Raw genomic sequence first — 22,925 nt, forward strand, 5'->3', positions numbered from 1 at the left:
TGGTAAAGTTGTATAGGTCTCTGTAGATGGAAATAGGCGGGTGAGCTTGGTGCAAAGCCAAGCTGCATGTGCTTCAGTATCCACTGTGGAAGGGTCCTCCAGTGCGACTAGAGTATGTTGTCAAATGGAAGACTTCCACTGTGCATGGGTAAGAAGAGCAGACTGAGGGTGAAATGTCATCACTACAATACACTCTTGAAACCAGCACTTGAGGTCTTTAGATTATTCCCCTTGCCATTTCTGCCACTTCCACTATAGGTCGGGGGTAGGCCAAAGGCTACCATGATTAGTGATCATTAGCAGGAGATCTATCTCACCATCTGTGACCCTATTGTCAATGTCTGAGCCTAATCTGTCGAAATGGAGATGCAGAGTAGCATCAGTGGATGAGTGTGACAGAGCTACTCAAAAAAGGTCTGGTGGCCCATAGTACAATGCGATACACTATACAAGGCCACCCATGGTAAGAAAATGTCGAGCATGTGAGTAGCAAAGAAGCCACCTGACTTGAGGCACGTATGCGTCAATGGTGTTACCATTTTCAGTAAGACCACAGGGCATTAAGTCAAAATAGGCAGGACAGGGTAGGATAGGGCTGTAATGGTGGGCAGCCAAGTCAGAAATGCTGAGGAACACCCTCCAGTCGAGTCCGCGAGAGAGGCAGCGAAAGGCTAAAAACTAGACAGGCACATTTAGGTATTGAACAGAATGTTCACAGGGGGCTGGATCCTTGGTACATGTAAATCCGAGTTGAACCATACAAAGGGGCAGTTAATTGCTCGATGATCCAGCGAGTCATGCTATTATTAATCTCAGATGAATTATTCAACCTGTTGATAGTCCAATTACTTGGGATCAATATAAGCAATACAGTAGGTGAGGCCTGCCATGATGTATCGAGAACGGGAGGCACTAGTATAGGTGACAGGATTTAGATCTTCTACCATATGGGTGAAGCAGAAAGGCTTACATTCAGCATTCACTTGCTTGCAGAAGGCCTCCACAACCATATCATCTGACTCTGTTCTTTCATGCTAACCTTTCCCTTGCTCAGTCTGTTGCTGCTCAACCTCTGTAGGCCTCATGTCATTGTGCTCATGCTCTGCCCGCTGCTTGCCCCCACCACACCTCTTCACACTCTACCTTTTCTGCATGGCCCTACCCCACTTAGGTCATTTCCAATTTGCTTGTCCCTGTCTTGCCTCTTTGCGCTTCTCCTTTTCATGCTTAGCCCATTCCAAATACCCTTGCTCCCATCCAGCCTCTTAAAGCTCTGCCTTTTGATTCCCAGCCTCTCCTTGCTTGGACTATTCCAAATCCACTTGCACCTGTACTACCCTTTTGTGTCCTGACTTCTTCCTCTCATTGTCTACCCTCCTGCTCATATGTAGCATAACCTCAAGTGTATCTATCAACTTCTTGTATGCTGATTGATGAGATGCAGCATCATTGTACTCAAAATATGACTGCTCTAACATTTCCCGATTCACCCTCCAGTGCTCTGCACGCTCTCACTTGAGTCTTGCATACTCAGCTTGTAGTAGTGTTGTTGACAGGGCCTGACTATCATCCACTTGATCATGGCACTGGTGCTGGATGTAAAGCAGAACCACCTAGCATGCTCTATGGCAGCATTGGGGCCACACAATGGCTGCTTGAAGACAGCATGCTCGATGGCATTGATAGCAAATATGCCACATAAGGACAAGTCACCCTGCTTCACATGAAGCAAGGTGAGTCCATGATCAATGAATGGACCAGTGAAATATGCGGTGAGCCACCATTGCAGCTTTCGAACAAGGTGCTTTGGGATGGTAGAGTCCTTGTCAGCATAGGAGTTCCCTAGTGTGACATCAGTATGTCTGCTGATCACCCGCAGAGAGGGTGCTCACCGCAGCAGAAGGATCTAGTAGTGAAATTAATCACAAGTGAGATCCAATGCATCTGTTAATTGAGAAAAACAGGGGCATAAAGAATCTTTGACATCTCCAGACTTTTCTCAAGCTCCTGCAGTAACCGGCTCACTTTTCCTTTGAAGTATGAGGCATCCTTCACCTTATTTATTTCCAACATAAAAATCGTATCAACAATGAGAGCTTGGAGAATTATAAGACTCATGTCACAGATCCAAGAGGCCATACAGGCTGACATTGGGTCCATCAAGGTACCCAACATCCAAGTGCTACTGGATAAGAAACCCACAAGAACCGAGATAGTTATTGAGCCAGAAGCAGCTGAGCCAACAAGTAGCTGATCCTAGGAGAGAAGGGACAGGTGCCTCTGCACCCTAAGAAATGTCGCTGTATCTAGGCTACCTTCTTCTATCCAGTTTTGTAACCAGCTGTTCCCATTCATCCAAGTGGGTTTTACCCTATGTGCGCCATGCAGCTCCTTCCACAATGTGATGACCCAGAGAGGTAATGGTTGGAACACATGGTACAGATCACATATCAAAAGCTTCCCATCCAAAAGAGTTTGACTGACAGCCTGTATGCATCATCAACAATCAGGTTGAATCATGCAGGTGTAGTTTGAAGACAAGACTCAGTCTGCTCCTCAGCGTCTTTCAACGAGATACTTGGCAGCTGAAACTCAAGGAAATAGGAGACTGGATGGCCATAGTCACATCTTAAAGTGACTCCAGGTCATCCAGAATTTCCACTGCAGTAGCCAGAAATATTCTTCCCTTACTAATCCATGTTAGCTGCTGGATGCATGACTATGTCAGGATAAAGGTAATCGTCTTCAGAGATGGCGCAATCGGCATCTATATGATCACCAGAGTCACTATCTGAGGAAAGAGTAACTCTGCTAGGTGGTCTGCAGTGCCACTGGAATCTACTGTGACTTTTATTGTTGAGTTTGTCCATGAAGCCAATTGTGTCTGAAGCGTAGGGTTAGAGAAAATGATGGTAAACCACCTGGAGAAGGAAATGTTTGGATGATGGAAGAGTCGAGTTCAGATTATTATCCTGGAATCCAGTACAAGGGAGGTAAGTAGAGAAATACAGAATGCATAATACAAATACCTATGTAGTTAGTAAGTAAGTCAGATAGGTACTATGTATCTTAAATTACTCTGTCATCAAGTCTGCCGGCTTAGCAAAGTTTTTTTCCTGCTTTTCATCCATGGGTAGTTTTTTAAACTCCGCTCATTCTTTATCCACCATGTGACACTGCTCCCAAATGGGAACCTTGGTTTGTATTCTATGTAAGTCTGAGAAATGATGAACATAGAATAGAATGATATCTATGTGGTAACTCAGTGCTCAGCTTCTCAGGTATTTTCCCACCCTTCTTGTTTTGTACTGTCACCTAGTACTCACAATTACTTGACTATTCAAACACACTCTTGTTTCTTTGCACTCGCCCACCACTTCCCTTTCAGCAACTAACATCTCATTTACAGTTTAATTATAAGAAACAGCACACTATGAAACTGACTTGACACATCCTTTCAGTCCATTACAATAGTTGAAGTTAGACCAAGCTGCTATGGCCCTACACACCCGTCACGGCTCATCATGGTTTTTTTTTCAGATTCCAAAATGATGTTTTGGTTTGCGAAACCCTTCGGGCTTGAGCTCAAAGAGCCTCATATACCCTTACTACCTTCTGTAAAATCAGTTTATGTCATCAGTGAAATAGATCTGATTTTCACACATTCCCACAAAAGCTGTCAGATACACATAGAGCCAGTTTGGAGGGCAGAGTGTAAAAACGGTCGATCAGAGTACTGCTGACCAACTCATCACTGAGGCTGACAGTCAACAGACCAATGACATATATACCATTATTGGGTGAGAGTTGTAAGATACATCATAGCAAATTATAAACTCCTTTTGATTAAAAATAGGACATTTTATTATCAATCCACAGTATTGTATCTCTTGTTATCAAAAGAAAACATAATGGATGCTCTGCATCAAATCTATCACTTCAAGTCCCCTGTTTTCTGAATTAGTTTTACCATGAAGAAACCTGAAGCAAATAAAATTGGAAATTTGAGACACTTCAGTATACTTTGATGGTAGAAAAGTTACTTGAAGTGCACTTCATTATATTTCACGAAGTCACAGGCAAGTAGAATATATCAGTAATCAAATGTAGCTACAGCATAATCTAAGATGAAGATTGGTCCTCATTTTATCATTATTTGCGAGCAGGCTCAGCTCAGCAACTTCACCAGTTGAAATAGTCACCCTCAAACGTCAGAGCGATCAATCAAATGCCTTAGTAATTTGTTTGGCTATCTACATAGAAACAAATAGCCCATGGTCACTCAGAGGCACCTCATACCATCATGGCCTCCTCTCCATCCTTGGCTCCATCCAAAGATCTACACCTTCAGCTCAAGTGTGTGGAACATAGAAAGCTCCATGAAAAATCTTGGGAGGTGATGGAGCAGGTGAACTCTGTAGGCTATGAACACTAGGAGGAGAGGGTACAGCACAAGATAAAAAACCAGCAGGATTATCTTTTAGAGGGAAGAAAAAGGCATATGAGCCATTACAGATGCTGGTCTGCGAAAGAGCCTGTGCAGAGGGGATTTATACTCATGCAGAAGGATCGCCTGATTAAGGAGTCTACCCCAAATGATATCAGGATAAAAGAGGACCTCACTTCTTACTTGATACCCTCTGAGATTCCCTACAGGACTGAGACTGTCCTGTGGCACAACACTGTACTTCCTGCAGTCATGCGTAACTAACACAATCTCCTCAAAAATGATGCAAAATGTGTTCGCCAGATGGCAGCCCTCCTGATCTCATCACCAACTTCCTTTTGTGTCGACCACATCAATGTAATAGGCCTAAAGGATGGAGATCTCCATAATCGAGTAGCTGGTGCTTTGAGGGATGGCCGTTGTGCAGTCATACACAGGGCAGCAGAGCCAGGCCCTGAAAAACTTACTCTGCAATATCTACATGATCAGTTTGGAATATCTGACTGGCTATGCTCCCTCCATGGTCAGCTGAAGTGTATATGTGCCACTTCTTACTCACTGTTGCATTAGACATGGCATACCACGCTGAAGATTGGACACATTTCCACGAAGATGGGACCATAGGGTGTCTATTGGATGAAATTTAATATCCTGATGAGCAGCTTTGCGCTCTGGACATCCTGCTCCCTGCCTTTACGGTCCTGTCGCCCTTCCAGTACGTCTGCCTCAAAATTGAACATGATGCTAAACAAATTCACTTCATTAGAACCTTAAACCATGCTACCATCTATGCATGAGGTGAGACCACACATGAATACCCCTTGGAAGACACTCGACCCTACCCAGATGCCTTCCTGAACTGAAGTTGGGGTCTTCTGCACCAAGCTGGAATTTATACTGCTCCTCACCATGACTCAAATGGCCACATCACATTTGTCAGAATCATGTCTGGAATGAAGATGTAGGCCATTTACAACCTGGAAGATACCTCAGCAACTTGTGAGGATGCTTCAGATGCATTCTACAAACTCTGTAACATAGACAGTGACCTTTCCTAACTTCCAAAGGGCTTTATGGCAGAGGTCGTGGTGCTTCACACGGGCGACATGCTGTAAGCTTCAATGTATCTCTCCTATACCTTACCCTGACCTGCATGGCACAGATTTATACCACCTGGGAAATTTCATGAGGTCTATATGCCACTGGTGATGTTTGCTATGGGTGGACACATCTTTTCTTACCTCATCATGCACCTTTCTGAGTGGTCGTGCTTTTTCGACAATCTGCACAGGTCTCTGTTTACCAACCAGGAACATCAAGATACCCTTTTGGTTCTGTGTCACATGGTGGTGGCTGTCCCATGGTTGTCCCATTGCAGTAGGTTACATTTCACTATACCAGTAATTGATATTCACAATTGTCCCATTGGTTAGAGCTGTACTATTGCACAATAGTAGCACTCTGTACCATGGTGCTTAACCCAGATCAGTATACATCACAACATGCTACTGAGGATGAAGATATGTAGCATTGATTTGGCAAGGGGGGAAAGAAGGTGAAGAGCTGGAAAGTGGTTAAGACTGCTTCAAAAAACAATGTAGACTTGAAGCACTGCATTCAAAGGGCCGATGAAATTGCAAAACATGTCCTGCAGGCCCTTGAACTCAATGGCCCACAGACTGCATTGGTCTTAGATGACCAACCATATGATGAGGTGGGAGATGAGGTCGAGCTTGGGGACAAACTTGCACAGTTCCAAGCATATTGAGTCACTACAGTGATGAGTAGATACACATGATATCCCAGATTAAGGATATAGGGTGACAGTTTTTGATATTCATGATATCTGCTCCATTTCTTGTCTAGTGTTTTGAATCTTAGCTTATTGGTTTTCTGCCTCATTGCCTGCACAGCGGTACTGACTGTTAAGTGAGTGCTGACCAACTGCTGACCCTGTTCACTCCTGGTGACAATAAGCCTAAATCCACAGCACTGAGATCCGAGAGCTCAGGAGTTTCAAATATAACACTGTTTAAGTTCAAGTACTTGATGTTTGACTGCATCTTGGGGGAGTCTCCACCCTTGCACAAAGTAAAATCAATGTCTATGTGTATGATCTCATCAAGGTGGAAATAGTCTAAAATTTTTGAAGCATGTGATATTTCATTGATTGAGAGGTGAATTTGGAGTCCAGTTTCTGTCGCTCTTGGGGAGCATAAATTTGTGAGTTCAGCGGCCCTCATCTTGGGATAAAAATAAGATATATTAAGTACATGCAATAAGTATAATGATCTGAATATGAAACTATGTAAAACATACTCCATTTGAGAAGACTAGTACAGGTGTCCATCTGTATGCAGTGAATGAAGTATAGAAGGGTCCTGAGACATTCATGGTTCCATGCCAGAAGCTTGCCGAATAAGAGCAAGAATTGCAACCATGAGTGCTCAGACACAACTTGCAGACTGTGTGCTACAGCTAATCTTGCACTAAGATTAGGCAGACACCAACTTGACAGACTTGGTCTCCATAATTCATGCGCACCTGGACAATATTGTCAGCTAGATGGTGCAATTATTATGCAAGTGACTGTAACATCTTGGGTCAATTCAACATTTCACAGTCACCAGTCATTTAGTCACCAGTTATTCAGTAGCTTCTATACTAGTAATTCTAATGCCATTTGTGCACCATATGTGTATGATTCTGTTTTATGTGAGAACTGTCACCTTTTGGTACTAGAATTGATTGCAGGTCGAGCTCCAAGCATTCTTCAAGTTGACTACGGTCTGACAAAGTGACCCGCCAATGTAGACCAATTTAGACTATGTCTGACATATGGTGTATGTGGACAGAACATTGTCTATGTAGAATATGTAGTGGTAGCAGTAGTCAAATGAGGATCAATCTATTCCTTTCATCAACCTCTGCACCCTTGTGAAGCCTACTCCATGGCCTGGCAAAATACCCTAGATGAGCTGAAAAAAGCTGCACTAGCAGTCAGCAATCAAGAACTGGCATCTGAGAGTATCATCAGAGTTAAGCACCTGACACTTCAGCATTCTGCAGACCATTGGGAGGAACTTCACACTCATGTTCATGCTATCTTCGGTTGGGGACAAGAAGGAGGTTTGCTATCTTCAAAATCAAGTCAAGTAAACTTTCTCATTATACACAACTTTCTAAATACCTTTGCCCATGTTGGGCAAGAAGTTGGAGAATGATCTCACCTGTCTGCAATAGTTCCTTGGATGCAAGCAGCACTTGATCTCTGGTGAGTTAGTTTATAAAGCAATGGCAAGGGGGTATCACTCACCATGCAATTGTAATCAAAAGGCTCCACAGTCACCTGTGCATGACTTAGATCTACTGTCACACAAAAGCTACAGAAACCAGTCAGTGCTGCTGCACTTCCACATGAACCCACCTCATACTACCACCATACCATTGCCCGATACCCAGCAGGAGTATATTAAGATTTTAAGAAGCTCAGATGGGGCAGACAAAGAAAGCAGTGATGAGTCAGGAGGAGCTTATAATTCTTGGGCAGGAACTGTTGAGCCATTGAAGTTGGTTTGTGGAGAATGACTATGATGCTAGTTTACGTATCATATGTTCTGCGACTTGTACATGCCACTTTGTCTCTGATGGGAAAGCGACATATGAGCAATGCTGTGCACTGGACAAAGACAAGAGCCTACAGTAGCAGCTTCAATGTTTCAGTTGTCATCATCGTAGTGGTATGTTTCAACTGATTTGAATGAAAATAATAGGCTTCAAAACAAGGCAAAGCTGATGTACAGCTTTCAGAGACAGATCGGAAAGTAAGGTTGAAAAGTAGCGAGTCACAAACACAACATTAATACTTGTTCAAACTTGCTCTGCCCAGCTGAAGGAATACTTCAAGGATCCACGGGTACATCAAGCATGTCAGTTACTTGAGAATGATGATTATGGACAAGTGTTCCTTGAGTTATTCAAACATGCAAATGTAAGTCATCCAATCCAAATGTTATACTTGCCCTTGTGTTGAATGACGAAAAGAGTGGGCATCTGCAGGAGCATGGTTTATTTATCAAAATTGTGGAAGCATTAGCCGACAAAGTAGGATGAACCCATAGCGACAATCCTAATGCAAAGTGTGGTGCACGCTATGACTCAGAAGTGATGAATTTTTTCATTGCTATGTATGGATATGGAAAAAGCGCAGTACAATATGGCCTTCTCAGCTAGGTTATTGGAGAGTCTGCCAGCACAGATTATGATGAGCGTCTTTCAGCAAGCACAAGTTCATAACTTATAGTGGATTGGAAGTGCTATTGAAGCTCAAACTAGCCATCATATGGACAGCCTATACCTTTTGCCTCACAATATTGGCCGTCTCATTGACAACATTGCCCGCCGTGGTCACCAAGGTGTCCCAATTGTTTTGGTCATGGATTGCACAGTGGTTCATGATCATGACTGATAAGATATGTGATTCTAGTCATTGATATAAGTCATTAGGTCAAGGGCTGATTCCTCGCATACTGCACAATGTTTGGGTCTCATATTCTGGGAGGTATGAAACCACCGTCTAAAGTTGAGATCAGCATGTGTGAAGATATAGAACATATAATCAGGGAGGTTGTTGATGAAAGCTCGTTAGCATCTCAAGTCCATGTCCTGATAGAGAAGGTGTGTTTTTTTTTACAAGACAAATCAGCAGTTGCAGTGCCTTACTTGTGTCATTAGACACCACTGCCTGGTTTATGCCCCATTACCCTGCTAGTTGCTGCCAGTCAAGGCAAGGAAATCACTGAAGATAATGCTCACACACTGCTTGACTGCCTCTCTCTAAGTCAGGGGGGAGGGCAGGATTAGCTGTCATTTCTTATGGATCAGATGGTGCTTTGAGTGAAGTTGGTGCCCACAATATTATTCATAACTCAGCATTGGAATGGTTGACATTTTCAATCAAAAAGTTCAGGTTTGTATTCAATATTCCTATTTTTCCAAGTGGTCCCTTATTGACTGTTCCTGACATGAGTCACATCCAAAAGGTATTGCGGAACAACGAGCAAAGTGGAACATGCCTTCTCAGTGTTGGAAATCACTGTTTGACCCATCAAACACTTGTTACACTATGGGAGGAGCCCAACAGTGGCATGGTAAAGAAGGATGTTGAGAACACGGACAAGCATAACGACAGGGCAGCAATTAGATTGTTCCATTCTAATGCATTATGAGCATATTTGACAGGTGGCGGTCAGTCAATACAGACACCCTATTATCTTGCATTTGTGGTGCATTTCATCTGTGGTAAGATTTTGTTTTTGTAATGTACTAAGTACCTCCTTCAAGCATAACCTTTCATATGCTGAACAAGTATGTGCTGCAATGTGAGCCAAATTCTTCCTTTAGCTGTGGCACAATCATATTGCTGACAAAAGCAAACACCCAGTCTACGGCCATCTCTTTCCTCTCCATCGCAGCTTTATCTCCTCCCAAAATTTCAAGTCGCTTGACTCACATTGTGATGCACTCATAAACCTTGCACATTTTTACCCACTCAAGCGGGCTGGAAAGCGGAAAGCAAGATGTGAGGGTAATGGTGAGAATGATGATGACGATGATTTGGAGAGAGTAGTTATCCCACTGGAAGCCATGTGTTATTGTTCTGAGCATTGTCAACCTTTTTAATGCCCGCACCTCCTTAAAACTGTTCACGCGAGTACTAATGCCAATCATTCCAATCACTACTCTCAATTGCACACTAGATGTTGCTGTTATGGTCTGCTTGTGCAAATCTCATAACCAAAACTCAGGTATTCTCTCTGAAAAATATTTCGAGCAGAAGGCCAAATACTCCCACTACAAGCTGAAAAACCTGGCCAGAGCCACAGCACAACTCAACTCAGCCACTGGCCTTGACATGTTGGAGGGTAATGGTGCATTTTGTAGTGATGGACTTGGAGATAGATTTGACTTATGAGTTTGCAGTTGTAGCACATTCAAACAAAATTCAACATGTCCTTCAGGATTCAATTCACACAAATAATGACCTGCAGCTTCTCATGCACAAGCAACAGGGTAGCTACTCACATATTGAGCATTGAATGGGTACCAAGGCAAATATTGCTTGTGATGATGGTGGTGGAAGCTCTTCTGCTAGTATTGGCACCTGGGCAATCGCAAAGCAACTAATTGCGGCTGTGCCATGCCTTGAAGATAATTATATGTGTTGCATTTGATCACTCTGAGTTGCCATCATCAAACATGTTTTTTTTCGCTCTTCAGTGCCTTGAGTTACAACATGAAATGTCAATGACATATCACCACTGGCCATTGGGTCATTTGTGATCATGCAACACTCGCAGAGCAGCTATATTGGCCAAGTGGTTTGCATGTACAAGAAGAATGGTAGTAGTAAAGGCACTTGGCATGAGAGTGTTCTCTTTGCTGACACAAAAGATGTTCCATCACTGATAAACTTAGGATTGCGGGTTTTCATTCAGGCAAGTAGTACCTAGGACTTTTCTTTCTTACTTATACTGATTTTAATTCCTGAACTTCTAAGGTGCATCCTGAAGAAAATAAAAACTCATTTTGGCACTACAGCAAGTCCACTGGACATTTATGGACACTTGCCAGTATCAAGGAACTCATCTATAATCTCAGAACATCTGCACTCAGCATCCTGGACATCTAGTATCACACTCTAAAACTGTGGGCTTTTGAACAGCAAGTTTTGGTTCTACAACAGTTCAAAAATGTAAATTTATCTTTCTCTATAGATGGGAGACAGCTGGTATGGTGTTTTTTGGTACTAAGCATGTGATGAAATCAAATGAGATCTGTACTCAATTTTCTTACTCAAGATCAGCATGTTACGCACTCAAATAGATCTGTTAGGCGGAGCCCTAAGAGGGGCGTCGTCCGCTAACGTTCATGACATAACCGGAAGGGTCCGGTATAGCAAGTGATACTGGCGACGACAAGTCGGCAGCGATCACAGTACGTGCGTGTCACGTGACTTCATAGACGGATGTCTGTGAAGTCGCTCAAGGTAAGGACAGTCTTGTCCATACAATGAGGTCGATCGAGGTAGACTTAGTCGCGATGAGCAACTAAGAAAAGATACTAGAGACTGAAGCCAAAGGGGCGTTCAGAGGGAAGTATGTTCCAGGGAAGATTGAGTAGATTCAAGTTAGAGAATCTAGTACAGGGTGACCGACTACTTATACTAAGTGGAGAGGGTTAAGGGCAAGGCTACCGCACAGTAGGTAAGGGTAAAGGGGAAACGAGAATGGTATAGGTGCGTTGGCAACATAGCCGGATTAGTGATGGTTGGTCGAATGTGGAATGCGACCGAGAAATGTTGGAACGAACCAACGGTAAGAATACAACGTGCGGGAATCCGCAGTCAGAGGGAACAGAAAGAGGAAAGCCACATTGGTGGCACGAGGCAGACTGAGTCATAGGTGCGGGACCACATTGGTGGTCGAATCAAGGGAGGAACGTGCATGCACGTGCATAGAGGCGGGCGATGCGAGGGACGGGAACGGTCCCGAGGATCCGGTCAATGGAAAGTCGGTAAAGGAGGACGAGCCGGTAGATGGTGAGGGCGAGGATGAAGGGAAAATGATAGGGGGGCCACGTGACCGATGTTACTTGTAACACAGCAAGCCTCCAAAGTACTACGCCCCAAGAGGAAAATTTACAAAATTTACAGACATGTGGGTATAGGGAGCATCCGGGGTCCTCCATAAACTAAAGTTTAGTTGTTTGTCATTGATTATTTTTACAAACAAACTTGAACAAATTCACCTAGAGGAGAACAAAAGAACACAAGAGAACTGCAACTGAGTTATTCTTCTTTCTCTATGGAACATGGTGTGAGTGTCGGACTCCGCTCTATAATCCCAAAATCAAAATTCTTAGAAGAACTTCTGTTGATTATTACCAAGAGCAAGATGTATGTGCACGTAGATAATGGAATTCCTTCAGTATGCAAAAACATGAACTCCCTGGCACTGACAGAGTACTAGAGTGTTACATTATGCAGATCTCTGATATTAATGGTATGGCCATTGACTATGCAAACATGGTTAAGGATCTGCAACTGCCCACAGATTCTCAGGAAGTGCAACCCCTCACGAAGAAAGAGCTTCAGGCAGCACATAAACTTGCAGCAAAACAGCGAAAATGCACAGAACAAGCAGCATTGTCTGCCAGACAACCTGTTCTAATTGCTGACAAGGAAGTTATTCCGATCGGAAATGATGAGTCTACCCAAGTGCTAGTGTCGAAAGTGTGGGAATGTGGTTCAATGATGAGCAGACATTGTCTTACTGGGTTCGGAGAGGGCGTCAGGTGCTTGACAGTTTTGGGATCATGGAGTAACCAAGTAGGTGATGCTATTTAGTTCTAGTAGTGCACTTGCCACATCTCGTCATCAAAGATGTTTTGAACCTTTGCGATTGTGTGAGCGGTATTTCATACAGCATAATACTGTACCTCTTACAAACCTCTCACATATTTAACTTGGATGATCAACGATCTGTCCCATGTGAACGAACATTGAGCTCATACTAGTATCATAGTAGGAAGTGAACTGTTCTGCATCAACAAAAGAGCCCGAAGCATATAAGGCCTTGTGAAGCTTACATGAGTACACAAGTCTGTTAACCAGCTTACAAGGTACATATAAGGTGCATATAAGGCATTAAATTTTGATACAAGCCCTGATATTCAACATATATACTTCGGGCAGCATATATTGACATACATGTTTCAGGCTCTTTTGTTGATGTGACACCCTTTTTAGCATAGACTCAGGACTAGCCTGGCTTATAATAGAGTATCATGCTTGCTAAATTTGAAATAGGATGATTCCATATTATGATATCCTCTTTTACCTCCATGTATGCTCCACTGCCTAAATCTTCAGCATGAACAGTGGATCCTCAGCAAGGAGGACCCTGACTAAAAATATTCTGTGGCATGCAGATGACGGTTATGGACCTCCTGCTGCACACCATCCAAAAAAAGCCTGGCATGGGCTTTTAGAGGGACAAAGTAATGATCTTGCATGGCAGTTGCTGGATGTATTAGAAGCTGATGAGCAAGGGCAAGTAAGGATATGAGAGCAACACCTGGCCCAAATGGCACCTGCAAAGTTTCAAACTCACTGTAGCACTCGAGCTCACATTGAGCACGTATTCAGTTATTTTCCAATACATGTCCAATGCCCGTCACTTGCCAATCATTCCCAAATGTAACCCGATGCTAACCCACTCAAACCTGACGAAACCCGACTCGTTGATTAGCAGACCCGATGTTTCGGCCGCATCAGCTGACCCAAAATCCTGCACACTTGTCCTGTCCATGTCCCATTATGTCTTGCTAGCCTCACTAGGTGTGTAGTTGATTATTTTGCACATTACTCATGTCATAGCCAGCACTATTACATGTTTTCCCATCGTCCGCAGTACCTCGTGTTTGTTTACATGTACTTCGGATCCAATATATTCGGCCGCTACTTTGCCTATGGGTTTCCAGATTTCTACATACTTGTTACAAGTAACATCGGTCACGTGGCCCCCCTATCATTTTCCCCTCATCCTCGCCCTCACCATCTACCGGCTCGTCCTCCTTTACCGACTTTCCGTTGACCGGATCCTCGGGACCGTTCCCGTCCCTCGCATCGCCCGCCTCTATGCACGTGCACGCACGTTCCTCCTTTGATTCGACCACCAATGTGGTCCCGCACCTATGACTCGGTCTGACTCGTGCCACCAATGTGGCTTTCCTCTTTCTGTTTCCCCTGACTGCGGATTCCCGCACGTTGTATTCTTACCGTTGGTTCGTTCCAACATTTCTCGGTCTCATTCCACATTCGACCATCCACCACTAATCCGGCTCTGATGCCAGCGCACCTATACCATTCTCGCCTCCCCTTTACCCTTACCTACTGTGCGGTAGCCTTGCCCTTAACCCTCTCCACTTAGTATAAGTAGTCGGTCACACTGTACTAGATTCTCAAACTTGAATCTACTCAATCTTCCCTGGAACATACTTCCCTCTGAAGCCCCCTCAGCTTCAGTCTCTAGTATCTTTTCTTAGTCGCTCATCGTGGCTAAGTCTACCTCGATCGACCTCATCGTCCGGACAAGACAGTCCTGACCTTGAGTGACTTCTTAGACATCCGTCTACCAAGTCACGTGACACGCGCATACTGTGATCGCTGCCGACTCGTCGTCGCCAGTCTCACTTGCTATACCGGATCCTTCCGGTTATGTCACGAACGTTAGCGGACGACGCCCCTCTTAGGGCTCCACCTAACAGATCTATTTGAGTGCGTAACAATACTTACATATATATTGGACTGACCTTGAGTATTTTCATCATCCAAGTAGTAGGGAGCCGTTTCCTGATACTTAGTGGTCAAACCCGATATTTCATAGTTCTCAGTTGACACTGTGAATATTACTGCTCTTTCTAACCGAAATACCCATCATTATCATTAATCTACATACTGCTCGCTTTCCCAACATTTGCTATCTCGATTCCCGCTAACTCGCTAAACCCAAAACTCGCTAACCCAAAACCCGAAAACATCGGACCCAACACTTTGGCATCAGACATTGTGGATATACCTTCAGACTTTGTTTCCTGCACTCGGATTTTTGACCATATATTGTTTTACTAACTACAGACCTATTCCAAACAGCAAACCCCTCGGGTCAAACACACTTGTCTTGCAAGTATAGCAGACTAGGCTGTGCATGACCACAACACATTTAATATTTGGCTGAGAGTTTATCCACATGTTCTCTACTCAGCCATTGTTGTATCTCTACACCACACTTTTTGGGATCATCAAATGACGTAGTCAGGCTATCTTTAGAGCCCCTTCAGTGACCTAACCCTATAAACATGGTCAGCCCACATTGACATTTTCACCATGTGACATGGACCAGCCCACCATGGGCCCACTTTATCATTGTATGTCAATGTCTTTGAGTGGGCCTGTATGCACTGTGTATCCAATAGTTATGGGTGGTCCCACAGTGCATATTCTTCAAAGCTTTGGAGTGGGCTCGTGTTAAAGTCTATTGTATGTATAGGTGGGCCCATGGAACAGCAAAAAATTATGTGTTAACAATTTCGAGTGGGCCCAAATAGCTGGTACTGTTTAAATATGAGTAGGCCTGGGTCGTGTATTTGCATGACTGGGTGGGCCCACATGGTGATCCGCCGTGATGTGCGCTAGAGAGGGAATAATCATGGGACTATCCTCGCCAGATATCATCACAGTGTACTGGGATTCCAACATTTCATGGCTAATTTGTCATTTTACTGCTTTTCACTGTTATGAGTGATGTACAGCTGAATTTTGAGGAATGTACTTAATAATAGTGGTCTGGCGTGATGTGGACTGGCGAGGGGATAGCTGTGAGACTACACTCGCTGGAGGCCATCACAATCTGCCAGGATTCCAACATTTCATGGCTAGTTTTTCATTTTACTGGTTTTTACCCCCATAAATGATTCCCAAGTAAATATGGATGTCTATACTTAATAATAGTGATCCACCATGATGTGGACCAGTGAAAGAATAGCTATGAGACTACCCTCACCGGAGATCATCACAGCTCGCCGGGATTTCAACACTTCATGGCTAATATTTCAATTAACTGGTTTTTACCCCTATGAATGATTCCTAGGTAAATATTGATGTCTGTACTTAATAATAGTGATCCGCCATGATGTGAACTGGTGAGGTGATAGCTATGAGACTATTCTCACTGCAGGTGCTTACAGCTCACTGGGACCTCAACATTTCATGGCCAATTTTTCATATTACCAGTTAGTACCCCTCATATTCTGCCAGGATTCCAATGTTTCATGGCTGGTTTTTCATTATACTGGTTGTTACCCTCAAGAACGTTTACAGCTGAATGTTGATGAATGTACTTAATAAAAGTGGTCCAGCATGATGTGGACCGGCGAGGGAATAGCTATGAGACTACCCTCACCGGAGGTCATCACATTCTACCAGGATTCCAACATTTCATTGCTGGTTTTTCATTTTACCAGTTTTTACCCCTATCAGTGATTTACAATCCTCAGAATTTTACCTCAAAAGGATGGGGACTGCTCAGCCATGAGGGTTTTACATCTTATCCTCATTATGATGCTGAAGGCACATTGACTTGGATCAGAATGGAGTGCAGGGTAAAGTTTGGGGCAATATTCTATTTGAAAAGTGGAAGTAGCAATCACATTCAACTTCAGCATCTCTCCGTTATACTTGCAGATTATACCATTCACAATAATTGTTATGGCAAGGTTATTACACTATATCCTGGAGATATGCTGTAAGTTCTTTGAAATAGGTGGCATTCATCGCTGACACTTAGTTGTAAAAGGATCCTTCCTCCTGGAGTTGTGCATGCAGTTTATATGCCAGTACCATCATTCTGTACTGGAGGGCATTTTTACCATTATTCCTGTATGTACCTCACTGAACTATCACACTACATTGACGCTAAGGTTGCCAAAACGTCCACTAACCAAGATATGGAGCACACATGGGAGATGTTGCATTGAATGGTGATTGCACTTTCATATCTCTCCCTGAGGAATGGTCTGTATTCATGTTTACCATGTGTTTTGATAACTTATCCAAACATTAATGCTTCACAAGAGATTATTATTAAGCCTTTGCATCATGGCTATGAAATGACTCCACCATCGTGCTCAGGGGACAAGTGATCAGTGTGTGGAGGAGACAGAGACTACCAGACCTTGCTCTGATATTGCAGAAATTGTGTTTAAGTTTGTTGGCATAACTAAGCAGAAAAGACCTGGGGATATCTTATATCAAGGTGATTAATTTGAGCCAGGTGACTTAATTGATAGGGTGGCACTCCTTACTCAGTTCAAACTGAATTTGGACCTATAGTTGACCTCATTCACTACTTTCAATTGGTAGCAAACTATATCTCTCTTCAAGTGATATGATCCATGTATCATTAACATTGACATTAGTCTAAACAAATATGTGATATATTCAATTGGTATCACTTGTCAGTGCATGTTGTTTGTATGTTAAATTGTTGCACTATGATATCCATTACACATATAACTATGTATATGTGGTAACAACATCAACACTTGATACCAGTGTATTCTATGCATGTTAATTGACCTGTAGGAAATAGAGTGGGCATTCTCTTCAGTACATCAATATTCCATATTCAACTCCCACTTCCCTGTGAATATCTTTAAAGAGACAAAGTGTTTGATAATATAGAATTGCTTATATCTTATGAGCAATAAACAGCCATTTCACATGCCATCAATGTGTATAAGGCTAATTTAGAGAAACATCACATGGAAGTAAAATTACTTCACATGATCTCTACAGAAGTACCGAAGGAATGCAATTTTCTCATGATGTTTTTTATTGTCCATGCTAATATAGTGGGAAGATCCCTTGGAGGGGACATGACAAGAAATTCAGTTTATTACAGATATAAATATATTGCTAGTACCAGAGGAAGACAGGAACATAGTTTAATATTAACTTATATGAGTGACTCACCAACACAGGGAGATTACAAAGGGGTGTTAGTGGATATCAGAAAAATGACAAGAATGAATTGTAACACTAACTATGTTATACCATTTAATGCTGTGACATTTCAAAGAATCCCATCAACATTATGACGATCATGCCAAATTCCTGCAGGTAATTACTGACATGTGTTAGAATAGCACTACACTGTGTCCTGGAATCAGTCCCGCCCTTCATGACATAAGATAAAAAGATCTGCAAGTACATGTTGTCAAGAAATATCATGAATTACAAACAGGATTACACAGTACCAACCTGTCACAATATGTAAATAGCACAATCACAATGGCAGATAATGTCATCAACACCCTTGTGTGTGAGTCAACCGTAACAGTCGCAAAACCTTCATGATCTGAATTACAGAGTCGTTCAACAGGTTTCAGTCATTTTATCATTGTAGATATGAGCACTAACTTGAATGGAAAACAAAATAGAAGGTCGTGTCCTACAAATCGAGAACCTGCCATAAGGGTCAGTATTCATGCATGATGAGTATCACATGGCACTCATTGTGTTCTTGATTTCACAAGGCCAAGAAGAAATTTATGCATATGGACCCACAACTGGACATGTGATTTCACATGCTGGAAAATATATATTGTAAGTAAGATAACAACTTGAAAAAGTTATGCTCAGGCTCAAGAAAATTTAACATGTTGAAATTTTTAGCTGCAGTGGTTGACGAGGTGGCCGCAAGACAACCTTTCTTCATTGCTCTTCTTACAGGAGATCCAAAAGAGCTTTTTATCTCAGCTACCATGAAAATTGACATTTGAGCATGTTGATGGATAGTGTAATGAGAGTGACTCGCAAAAGACAAACACAAAAGGAATGACTCAGCTAGTGATATTCTGTACAATTTTCATGCATGGCGATGTGAGAAAGATCATGTGGAGATGCTGGGAGGCTCAATGTGAATACAGGATAAGAGGCTGATTGCATCCAAGAAGCTCATCAAAGATGAAAAGATGGAGGCAACAAGGAACTAAAATGTGATAAATAAAGGTACATATATATTGAATATCTAAGGAAACATCATGGCTTATGCACATCCAGTTCAGAATAATGTTACAGTTCTTGAGCTGCCTCCAGCCGCACAGTCAGATCATGAGTTAGTAGCTAGATGTGCAGAAAGTCCGTACCTGAGTATCTACTCTGTGGCTATCAACCTAGCATCATAATAATTGAAGTGTGCAATACATAAAGTGCATCCCGGCATAGGGCATCAGAAAAATCAGACTGGCATTCACAAGCTGCATGGCCATGAGCAACCCAATAATAGTAAATGGGATACATACCATTCCACCATTAGTATCACTTAAACCATCAGCATCATCACCAGACCCTACACATACAATTGCAGTAGCTCTAAGACTAGCTGTTTATTGAGCCCAAGTGTCAGGGTAATATCAAAACATAAAATAACACTACTCATAGGGACAATGTATTGTATTATTTTCTACAGGATAGGACATGTTAATTCAGGGCACTTTTGAGGCAAGGTGGACCTTTAAAAACCTATTTCTGATATACATCTGCTTCAAGTGTGGCACCAAGGGATGTGACTGATCTGGGATATATTACAGCAAAGAGATCAATGTTAGAAGGAAAGAGAAACAGTGATTTTCACCATTGACATGTTGATACCAAAAGGCACAGTCTTGGAGTAAGCATTTCCATAGAGAAAAAGTAAGAAATATAAGCAATATGAAGTCATTATGATGTGGGCATGTGCTGACACGTATTCCTATCTTTATCCACATCTTACAATAGAACATTCAATATACCATTTGGTTGCTGCTATTGTGACATTCAGCATCCCTTTTTCCTTGTCACATCAGCGTAGACCTCAGCCAATAATGGAACCACTCTGATAGACACACCTGAGTCCATGTTAAATGTGATGATTATGGCAGGTGACCGAACTGAGTGGAGAAATGAAGCCTTTGTGACATGCCAAGTAAAAGGCTTCTTGATATGCAGAAGATATGTGATGGAAAGAGACACTCCAAGATTGCAGAAGCATAGGTACTAACTTGACCATGCCATTCAAAATATCTTCCATCACGATGGGACAAGATGTCTCAACGATGCTCTGGTTGAACTTTACATCCTTTTGGTGAAAAGGCAATTTGTTTAACATGTTAAATGCATTTGTAAATGTCCACAAGGACATCAGTGATTTCATCTAAGTGGAGTCAACTTGCTCTCAGATGCTCTGGTATTTCACAATAAAGATCAACCACAACGATGACTGCTGAATGATACAAATGTCACCAGTTAGCCACTGACCGATGATATCCGCTACTCACACTGTTAGCTACCTCAGTATGTGATTGTGATTCCATTGAATAAAGTGAGTTATACATAGGATATTTGTTGACAATGTCTTTTGAGTTGTGATGCAGAATAACTATAGAGTTTCCAGTAGTGTTTGAGGCAAAATGTTAGACTCATGCTTGGTCCACTTAGCCTTGATTTGGTATAGTCATTCCTTGCACTGTCCTTTTATATGTGATGCCATTGCTATTCCAGATTTCATTCTCTTCCTTGATCTTGTTTCCTCCTAAGAGACTTCATTTGCAAGTCCCAGCTGAGACTAATGTGTATTTTTTTATTAATTCTTGTGATGTTCAAACCTTGGTCTAAGTTTTCCAGCCACACATATCACCATCTGCATCAGGCAGCATAACCATCTCACTTTTCAAATATTAAAATCTCACAAGGGTATTATGCTCGAGTGATTCAAACTGTTCGACCTTATTCATTAGTGACACTGGCAAAAGTCTTTCAACTCATCCAGAGTCATTTGATGGACACTACACAGTCGTCCACAAAACCGCCCAAGTGATGGTGCTATTCACCAACCAAAACTATCTTCGTGCAAATTGATCAATGCAGTTGGACATTGTTTCCTGTAGCTGAGTTCTAGTCACTTCAAAGGCATCTTGAATCAGAGGATGCTTACTTGTGATATTCAATTTTCGCTCTCATACTATGATCACCTTTCAATATTGTGGTGAAAGCACAACTGCTCAGCTGAATTGGAACCATTCCCTTCCAAAGACAGCACAGGTGAACCTTTCTATGCAGAAATTTGATGAACACAAATGCAGTATATGTAACTGCAGACACACTCACCTTAGTTATGTCATTGGCACAATTGCTTGACTACCTCATGTTGCCTCCCAGTCATCCATTACCTAACGTACATGATGTGAAATTGTGTAATTTGGATATGCAAACAACACATTGTTTGATTTATATATTAATGGGACATCATTACAAAAATGTCTTGAGTGAACCATGAATAACAGTGACGATGATTTGAACTTTGTTGATTGACCTATTGACACACCTACCATGCGAGGGATAAGCTCAGTTTTTCATCTCCTCTATCCCTATTGGTGTGCTGAAGGACTGTAGGCCACGTATCTCACAGTGGATGTGAAGCTTTTGATGGCTGATGACAAAGTACATCTGAATGTGTCTTGATGATAGTGGCAATAGTGTTGATTTTATTTAGAAGGTTAGCATGCTGAGGGAATTCTTCTCATGTAATTTCAGGTGTGATACCTTAGTCTCTTGTTATAGTTCATTGGCAACATGCTCTAGAACAGAAATGCACAATTGAGTTAGTTTCATGAGCAAAGGAATGGAAGTGAGCTTTGCAAAAAGTGAAAGAAGTGTAGAGGTAGATTGTCTGTCTCTCAATTATGTTTAAGATAATGAACACAAAACACTGATAATAATGAGATGACTTATCAGTTCAGTTGAAACAAAATATGGATATTCAGAGACATTATTAGAACCATCATGAGGTGGACAACATAAACTATTGATTACACCAGAAACCATGCTATAAAAATCAACATTGTTGGTCATTGTGAGACATCCAAAAATTCTGAATGTGAAAGACTTGTAAATACCATAAATGGCTATCCAAACCTTATTCCAAAAATTTCAACAATGCAATCAAACTTTGATGAGAATTGAGGGGCATGAGAACATCATGTGATGTGAAGTTCATAAATTTTCCTTGTGCGAAAATCATTTTTTTCTTTCATACCATCACCTTCATTTGTGGTGTCTCCCCTCAATAGGCATTCATCGTCAATGACATCGGCCACTACTCCACCCTCCAACGTTTACCTCTAACCTTATGATCTTTTTTATCTTCAGGTGATGTATTGTGATTTCTCGCCTCAATGGGCATTCATTGTCAATGATGGTGGTCACTGCTTGGTCCTTGTCTGTCTCACACTCTTTGTCCTTTCTGTTGCACCTTTGTGCGGGTATTGTGGTGTTCTTGCCTCTATGGGTGTTCACCATCGATGATGGTGACCACTGCTAGTACTCTGACCTTTCATGCTTTTTGTCCTATCTGTTGCACCTCGGTTCACGATCGTGGTTTTCTAGCTGACATGCACAAAAAACATGGAAAATATCTGGCTTATAATACCTTTCACAATAGCCAATGGTTCTACTCAGAATTTTCTATGCAGTGTCCGTATTTTATTTGAGTATTTTTGGGCTCAAATTGGCTCAGTACTACTTAACTGTTTAAAATAATACTTATCCTTCTGAAAGATTGCCTTCAAAATTTGTAATTTATCAATTAGTCAGCAGTTTCTCACACCTCCTAGAATTTTCTCACGCATTTTCACATATTCTAGGGTATGTTTTGTGTCATGTTCTGACATATTCACATACACGGGTTTTTCATTTTTACGGTACTGAGAGGAAAGTTTGAAAGACTTCAAACTTTATTACATAATCAGTCTCATGTGACTTGGTGGCACATTATGACACCCATGCAAAGCTTCATCATAACAAATATGCAAGACCAAC

At 42.1% G+C, this 22,925-nt stretch overlaps 2 protein-coding genes across 2 annotated transcripts; both read left to right on the forward strand.

The window, feature by feature from the left end:
* Positions 1–4,303: 4,303 nt before the first annotated feature.
* Positions 4,304–5,094, forward strand: F5147DRAFT_773852 (uncharacterized protein; the record flags this gene model as incomplete). The annotated part of the gene is made up of 4 exons (XM_041441530.1): positions 4,304–4,417; positions 4,472–4,684; positions 4,751–4,970; positions 5,018–5,094. 4 exons carry the CDS (start codon positions 4,304–4,306, stop codon positions 5,092–5,094), a joined length of 624 nt encoding a protein of 207 aa, XP_041292789.1.
* A 2,304-nt stretch (positions 5,095–7,398) lies between these two features.
* Positions 7,399–9,675, forward strand: F5147DRAFT_652986 (uncharacterized protein; the record flags this gene model as incomplete). The annotated part of the gene is made up of 11 exons (XM_041433738.1): positions 7,399–7,576; positions 7,691–7,721; positions 7,831–8,020; positions 8,104–8,187; positions 8,221–8,271; positions 8,337–8,438; positions 8,773–8,923; positions 8,954–9,008; positions 9,070–9,124; positions 9,289–9,416; positions 9,447–9,675. The coding sequence occupies 11 exons, from the start codon at positions 7,399–7,401 to the stop codon at positions 9,673–9,675; spliced, it is 1,254 nt and encodes a 417-aa protein (XP_041292790.1).
* Between the last annotated feature and the right edge of the window lie 13,250 nt (positions 9,676–22,925).

Source organism: Suillus discolor, assembly GCF_016758755.1.
Source record: "Suillus discolor strain FC423 chromosome Unknown F5147scaffold_28, whole genome shotgun sequence".
Lineage (NCBI taxonomy): Eukaryota > Fungi > Basidiomycota > Agaricomycetes > Boletales > Suillaceae > Suillus > Suillus discolor.